Source organism: Amblyomma americanum, chromosome 9 (assembly GCF_052857255.1).
Source record: "Amblyomma americanum isolate KBUSLIRL-KWMA chromosome 9, ASM5285725v1, whole genome shotgun sequence".
NCBI classification, from domain to species: Eukaryota; Metazoa; Arthropoda; class Arachnida; order Ixodida; family Ixodidae; genus Amblyomma; species Amblyomma americanum.
The window spans coordinates 141,230,413-141,238,825 of NC_135505.1; the positions used below are offsets into that span (position 1 = coordinate 141,230,413).

The following is an 8,413-nucleotide window of genomic DNA, read 5'->3' on the forward strand; positions in this document are numbered from 1 at the left end:
AGGACTCCACTCACCGTTATTTTTTTCTCAAATAAAATTTCATTCATTCATTCACCCAGGCTAAACACATGCTTTCGCGCGTCTACTCGGTTTAACTACGCTAGAACGCTACCACTTTTTTGTTTGCATAGTTGGATTACCCCTGCGCACCCGGGCAGCGCAGGTTCCTTTATCATTTTGTAGGGGCACGTTCTGTGTGCCGTAGTACATTTCGTTAGGAGATATTGGGTTATCTGATGAACGAAGTGGAAAGCCGAAACAACCGCGGAAAAAAAAATGGCTTTCGACACTGGAAACATCCACAACAACGACTGTCACGCTGATAAAAATGCGTCTTCCCGCCGTCCTTATTTTAAATTTTCGTTTTGCTGACGCAATAGCTGAACCACCAATGACGAAGTACGCGCCCAGTTGCTATAATACCTCTGCGCCATCCTGCGGCTGAATTAGACGGGAGCACGCCCACAACCGAGCAACAAGCCGTGGATGCCGGTTCTTGCCAGCGTAGCCCGTGCTGAAGCCCCTTTGACGCCGTTTGCGAGTACGCGCCGCTCGTTTTAACAAGTCTTCGAAGCGCTGGACGCAGGGGTACAGATGCCTATCTTTTCAACGGTGAGTGCGAAGTTCCTTTCATTGCTGAACACGTTTCTCTCCTTCCATTTTGTGGCCTGTTATGGTAGAGCCTAATCCAAAAATGCCTGAAATGAATGCAACTGCACTACACATCTCGCGTTGAACTGTTAGGCCTTGGGAAGGCTGTCGCTGTTGTAACTTTGCGGCTAGTCTCTAGACGAGTAGCAGTGTTCATTTGAAAGACATTGTTTTGACAGTGCAGTTAGCCCCCGATAACTAACCCTTGCAGAACGTAGTCACCACTTGCGCATGTTGCGACAGTACAGAGCTCGTGTCGTACAAGAGTCCTGGATACGGCCGCCTTGGGTAGCGAAGTAACGTACACAGTTGTGTACCTAGTCCACTCGTGTAAAGCGCTTGAACGGCGTGCTGTGGCAGGCAGGCGACATGTGCCTTTGCTTGCTGTAATCTGTGTGCATTCGCTAGGCACCAAATTTAAACTGTAACCCATACAAATTTCCACATGCGGTAGTAGGATTTTCTTTCGAACTCTAGACTACTCGTAAGTGGTAGCTGACGCCGAATTAGTCCGTTGAGCGCGTGTCAAAAGTAGGCGTCGCCCCTGGATGGCCATGTCATGAACTACATTCACAGCACATTGTCGTGCTGCCCGCTTTCTTCATGCATTTCTCAAAGCGCTGTTTCACGACAGGCCTGCCTTCCTTAAGTCCTATCCTATATTTCGTTTTAACTTTATGGCTTCAGCTGTGAATTGCTTCGCGTGTGTAGAAGCTTAACACTGCCCGCACTTCTTCGGTCGCACTGAGCAGTAGTCTCGCTCCAACTACGCCTTGTGCGTCTTCCTCGTTGTCTGCTGATCTTGTTCGCTGTGTCGAGACGAAACATTGTCGTAACGTCCAAATTGCGGGCCCTCCGTTTAGGCAAACATCCAGCTGCCTCTCGAGGAGGAGCCTTATTTCTCGCTTCGTGGACCACTGACAGTAGTCGACAGCCGTTGCAACCACTCGAGATCCTCAGTGCGCTACGAACTACTTCGACCTCATCCATTTTTTTCGCCAACTCAGTTAATCAGTAGCTTTCCTTTTAGAACACGGCTGAGTTACCCCCGGTTCGGGAAAGAATTCCTCGTATACCTTTCGGCAGCCATCAGTTTTTCGCCACTGGCTAAGCTGTTCTGTCTCCATTAGCTCTCCAAAATTCATTCACGTTTCAACTTCCCGAATGTTTTTTTAATTCTTCCTAATGAGTGCTGGCTCAGCCCTGACCGATACATTCTCTCGTTAGCGGGGCATGTTATGTGCACTTTGTCTTCCAAGTGCTAACCAATCCACAGGAAACCGGCTAAGTGGTTATGGTGCTCGGCTGCTCATCCAGAAGACTCGAGTTCGATCCCGGCCGCGGTGGTCGCATTTCGATGAAGTTGAAATGGCAGAGCCCCGCGTTATGTGAGATGTCGGGGCACGTTAAACTACACCATGTTGTCGAAATTATCCTGAGCTCTCCACTACGGCGTCCCTTATAGCCCGAGTCGCTTTGGGACGTTAGACCCCAAAATAAAATCCAACCAATCCATAGGATTACAGCGCGACTGGGCAGCATTAAGGTTCCTTGAAAGCTTCCATCTTATTTTCAAGGTACTTACATCGCGAGTTGCATCATCAACCTGGCTGCTTTCTTCGACTTACTTTTGACTAAAAATCTCGTTGACTTTCGCTGGCTCCCGCAGCTGCCACAAGTTAGTGGTTTCATTAGACCATTGGGCGGCAGTAAGTTGCCTCTGAAAAGTTGGCGCTAATTAGCGCCAATCTTTGTTGCTTGTCGATAAACCGGGTCACATAGCAAAGGACAAAAATCTGCTTCGGTGCCAAGAAATGCTACGGATTTAAATAAAATCATATTGTGACGCTGTGCTGCGCGATTACATTGACCGCAAAGGTTTATTTCAAGTGAATTACTAGTACTGCTGGGAAGACGAGGCAGTGACGTATCAGCTAGCGGCAAAATTCACACCAGTGATCTGCTTCTTAAGTGCTGAGCAAAGCAAATTGTGTGGTGGTTCGAGATAGCGATAAGCAGTGCTGCTTATCTCGAGCGCCTGGAAAAAAGCAAGAGTTCATTTCGTTATCATTCGGTGATGTAGGTGGCCCATGGCATCCATTTCTGCTCGTTCACCTGCGTCACCGCACTATAGGTTTTTCAGTAGCAAGGGTCTGGATGGGCAGAATACGCGCAGGAAAACGGTTTGCAGCGCTTTAATTCAGTATCCTGACATTGCGTTCGCTTTGTTCCGGTGTCATGTTCGCCTCAATACCTCTTCATGTTTACCTTGGGTGCCTAGCGGTATTCATTGAGAAGAGCTTGCCAATTAGCTACACGCTTAAGAGCGTTTCTTTTTCGGCGCGCAACGTTTACGAATTTCATGTTTTTCGCTAAAAGACCGAGAATGTTTGGAGACTGCCGCACCTATTTTGCGCAGGTGACAGGGTCGGTGTCCTTACGATTTCGCGCTGTGGACCTTTGGATAAGCCTCCCAAAAGGCCGCTACGAGAGTGGCTACGTGTCTGTGCGCCGTTAGCAGAAGGCTACTCGCGCTTTCATTTCTTCGACAGCGCCAACGTTCTTTACGTAACGTTTAGTAAACTGCCAAAAACGTATGACGCTTAGAAGCGCGGTATGAGCTGTCCCAACAGTCTCCTTCAGAACACATCCTTGATTGTAGCGATGAAGTGGCGCCGCGGCAGTGTAGTAATTTCCACCACTAGTTAGCTATTCGATTAATGATGTTGAAAATTTCCGCTATCGATGAAGATTTGTGACAAATATTAGTGAACATATGTGACTCAGTCCGCCTGGCACTCAGTGGTGGCCTGGGAGTCCAGCAACATGTGGCACATAGTGTTATTTACAGTGGACGCTAGCGCATATAAATTTAAGTAACGGTCTATAGGCAATACAAATTTTCTATAGACAATCTATATATTTATGGCCATACACTTTTAGTAGACTTTTCTCTATAGGCTATGAATAGACAGACAACTATAGGAAGGCAATTGTCTATAAGAAGTCTGTAGACTATATAGACCATTTTTGTAAGGGTGATGCCCGAATTGGGTAAGTAAAATTATTGATTTTTTATGTAGGAAGAGGTCCATTAATGCTTGGTCTATCGAAGCTTCAGAAGTAGTGCTAACTTAAGGCCGCCCTGGTTATTATAGACGTTTGTGTGTATGTGAATGAGTTTCTGGTCACAACACTATTAAAATTCTCCTGTGTATGGATTATCCAGGCCATGCTTCAACTTGAAGAACTTGATTTACGAAGCCTTAAGGTAGATATGAATGCAAGGAAAATCTGATGGGATACTATGTTATGCGCAAGAAGGCGTAGGCAACATTGTGAGGTCATGGCCAACGCGCGTTTGCTCTCTGGCCTAACACTAAAGTACCGTACCCACCACCCCATGACGCTGCACCGGCCTGTGCGAAGTGTGCTGTAGTCAATCCTGACATAGCACCCAAAAGGCCACAACTATACACAATCTCGTTCGGAATATTTCAACACGTTTACTGTATTTTGCGTTACTGTCAAGATGAGACGGCCCACTTTATCTCGGTCTATTTTCTGCCGATTTATACTTCGCGCAAAGTTTTCTGACCGGGGATTTTCATGGGCACGATGCCGGATGGCCATGCCGTTTTTTGGGACTGTCTGTATGAACAGCTAATTGAGGATGACAATGGAATTTCCTCATTTTTGTCTCGTTATATTCCCGTCCACAGGAAGACCCAGGGGCCACCCTTGCTGGGTTCGCCGAGGTTCTCAGCCAAGCATATCCCTTTGTCTTCGGCACTGCCAACCACGTCCTCGAGATCTTCAGAGCTGCCGACGAGGAGTTCTGCAACAACCGCGCCATCTGGCTGAGCCCCCTCTGCACGGCCGACGACAGGTCTCCGTGCTGGGCAGCTGAGCGTCAGAGCGCATGGAACGACCTCTTCAACCGTCGCGGCGTCGAACTCGTCCAGCTACACAAGGGAACGTTTCACCTCCGGACGCTTGCCATCGACCCCGACGACCTGTCCCGGGACGCAGACGTCAAGTTCCTCTGCCTCTACCTCTGGCTGCTGCGTCAGCACAGGTGCATCACGAGCGTTTCGTTGTCCATTCCTATACTGGCGCCCCGGCACCAAGCGCTGTTCGCTTCCCTGCTGAAGTTCACGGAGTACGTGCAGAAATGCGAGATCCATGGTAGTGATCCCCTGAGTGCGTCTTCTGTCATGAATGGGGAGCTCAGAGTCAGCGCGCTAGGCTGCCTGTCTGTACTGACAGAACTCGGACTTGCGGCGATGCATCTTTGCACAGAGGATGGCGCTCTGCTTGTTGCTGCAGTAGAGAAAAACATCCACCTTGCTGCGCTCATCCTTATTGAAGTCCAAATCGAGGCGCCTACATTTGCGCAGCTAGCAAATAAAGTCGCCGAACACAAACGGCTCGAGGACTTCCGTCTCAAGATGGCCATTAACGAGCCCGTCTCGGTGTATACCGCCGCCCTATCTCTACTTGGCAAGGCTAATCTTATCAGGCTGCTCATCAGCGTCGACTGCAGCTTGCTTTTCTTGCTTAAAAGCCTTGTCGGGAACGAGTCGTTAATAGACATAACCATTGAATCGACGATCGTTGATGTCGAAACGCTCACCGCACTCGCAGAGCTTGCATGCAAGAACCTAGCTTTGAAACGCCTGAAAGCCAAGGTCGACCTCGCCAGGTTTCTGCACATCCGCGGGGTACCTAAAGAAATCTTCAGACTCGCTGGGGCGAGTAAGCTTCACTCTCTGGTGCTTTCCGGCTCAGTGCTTTCGCCGCAAGTAATGAATGTTCTCGCCGACGGTATTGGTGTAAGCAGGTCTTTGAAAGAACTGCATCTGGAAGACTGCAACCTGTCCTGCTCCGATGTGCTGCCGTTCATTCGTGTCATCGCAGGGTCCGGCAGTGGATTCGAAGAACTGAACGTAGGATCACTGACAGGCAACGATGACCAACGTCGCGAGTTGCTTAGGCAAATGATAGAAGCCGAAGTGTGCCACAAGATCACCTGCGTCTACAACGACTGCCAGGTCGGCCTCTTACATGATGCGCTCGACAGCCACGTCGTGTTTTCAAAGATTTCTCTCTCTTACGGAGCGTCCACAGAAGCCGAACCGGTTCTGCGCGCACTAAGAGGCACGCTGAAGACGCTGAAGCACCTCTCCATCGTGACGCAACGAGTAAGATCATTTCCTTCAGTATGTCTCATAAGCACTTTAATACTTGGGTCCTCCACTGTGTAGTGTTCCATTTCCTGAGACTGCTGAGGCCTGCTATAGTTGAGAATTAAAGCCCAAAACTTTTCTCTCAGGCTATACAGGTTTCCTTAATTATTATACTTTCATAAAAGTTGACCAAACATACGTCTTTAACCTAAGCTGACCTGTCCCCATGTGCTTGTGCCTCTTCCGTCAAGATGCTCTTGCGCCAGGATGAATCTTGAGCATGATTATAAAATTCTCTGAACGATTAAATCGTTACCATTACATCTCGAAATTTATTTTGCAGGACATTTGCGTTATATTAGCGCGAGAGTAATACATGTAGCCTTGCCTCGGCCTTGATCAGCCTTTGAATGCTTTTCAATTAAAAAAAAACAAGTGAGCCGTCCATACTGGCTTTATCCAGAAAGTTCTTGGCAGCCAGATAGACCAATGCTTTCGTCTTTTTGCATGAATCTATACTCGTGCCAGCGCTTGATATTAAATGTAAACCCCTACTTTTTACCCCACAGCCCCTCAGCATACTCGGCGGCCAGTTTCTGGCCTACGTTCTACGCAACGGCGAGGTCTTGAAGGTTGTCCGGCTGCGCTGTCGCACCAGGGCGAGTTCTTCGATCCAGATCCTCAAGGGTCTGGCCGACTCAAAGACAGTGGAGGTGGTCACCATCGAGCGCTGGAACATGAACGACAACGTGCAGCGCACATTCGTGGACGCACTCCGTCAGAACCGCAGCATCCACCGACTGGAGTTCTGTTGGAACGAGCCGGCCGAGTACGCAAACTTCAAGCCCGCCCTCGTCAAGGCGCTCATGTTCAACCAGTCCGTGTCCACGCTCAAGATGTACCAGGGGGCGCAACGCGACGAGGCCTACGACAGCGACCTCTTGCAGCACGTCCACAGGAACGAGATGATCCTCAGCTGGACCGTGGACCTCATCCTTAGGGACGACTTGTGCGCGGAGGGCGCCGTTGCTTATGAAAGGCTCAAGTGTTGCGACGCCATGCTGGACCTCTTCGAGCGCGAGGCCGATTGTTCACCCAGGACGGCCATGAACCGCCTGCGTGCGGCTCTCATGGGGACCAGGTCCGCGCTTTATGCCCTGGAAGATGCCTTCAGTAACCGGAAGGACTTCAAAGCAACGCCAGATGCCCGTGTGCAGTTTGAGAACCTCTCCAGCTTCGTGCGAGACGAAGTGGTAGGCACTTTGGGACTCGAAAAGAAGGTCAACGCCCCCTGGTAAATTTCAGTGCCGAAACCGTTTTTCTAGGACTGATTTTGAGCATGGTGAACTGCGTTGTGCGATTCTGTGGACTTTAACATATCAGCTGCTTTGTAACTGTGCACGTTAAAAGCTCCAAATTTTTCACCTCATCTGAGCTGCTGGGAAACATCAGATTTAGTAGTTTCCTTTTTTTATTGCAAATTCGAAGTTTTATTGCTGCATGAAATAAACTTTTTTTGATTCATGTGACTACTGACCGTTACTGAGAAGTGGTTTTTCCATGGCTTAAAACGCAACATGCCGCCTCGGCTGAGAATTTCACCTCCAGCGGCAAGTCGCCCCATCACGAAACGCTTTGCGCGGGGACATTTTATCGTGCATAACTAAGCGCCTCCCATATCTCGGTATTCTCGACTCTTAGCAAGCGCCGGTCGAATTGTTCCTGATCGCACAAGCAAGACAGGATGCTATATCGCTTCCGATTCTAAAAAATGTATCAGAAATATAACAGCTCCCACGTACTATATATCTTCTGCTCTACAAGAACACGTTCGCTGACTAGATAAACAAAACAGGCGCGATTGTCATTCCTGCTTAAGAGTGTCAGGTCAAATTAAATTCAGACTTCCGTCATGGAGCAGAAATAGTTTGGCTCTTTGCTGGATGTCGGAGCATATTGTGTCAGAAAGACTAACCTGTAAGCACGAGTAATTCAAACGAACAACATTGCATCGACGACACCCAGAGGCTGCAGGTGAGAAGGGGGAGGGGGTTAGTAAAGATGGGAGGGAGTCTAAAAGTGACAGCACAGGCAATGCTCCTAACACTTCTCTCGGTTGCTAGACGAACGGTCGGAGCGCAGAAGGCCGTCGCCACTCTCAATTTCGCTTGGGTAACATCAGCGCTGGTACATATACGCTGCATTTGTAAGGAGCACGACATGTCCATTTGATGCGCTGGGTGTTGAGTGCACGTGACGTGTGATGGTATGTCCACGTGCGCGATATGGCCCCTTCAATGTATATCGGAATGGGTCATTTCTTTGTTTGCAATGAAAAGGGGACGGCAAAAAGTCTGGTAGATGGATAAAATTTGGATGTTTGCAGGTATGAGGTGGTCGCAGCTGGCTCCGGGCAGAGTTAACTTGAGGTGGAAAGGCCTTTGTTCTGCAGTGGGCGTAGATTGACGATGGCGGTGATGGAGTGGAATCGACGCCCAGTTGTGAACTAATAGCTGTGAAAAGCGCACAGCAATGTTCCGTCCACTTGGATAAATCCACTTTCTTTTCTTTTA

General features: G+C 48.9%; 1 protein-coding gene across 1 annotated transcript; it reads left to right on the forward strand.

Moving 5' to 3' along the window:
• Positions 1-462: 462 nt before the first annotated feature.
• LOC144105659 (uncharacterized) lies at positions 463-7,369 on the forward strand. Its single transcript, XM_077638766.1, has 3 exons — positions 463-612; positions 4,374-5,855; positions 6,410-7,369. The coding sequence occupies exons 1-3, from the start codon at positions 595-597 to the stop codon at positions 7,136-7,138; spliced, it is 2,229 nt and encodes a 742-aa protein (XP_077494892.1). The 5' UTR covers positions 463-594; the 3' UTR covers positions 7,139-7,369.
• Positions 7,370-8,413: the final 1,044 nt, after the last annotated feature.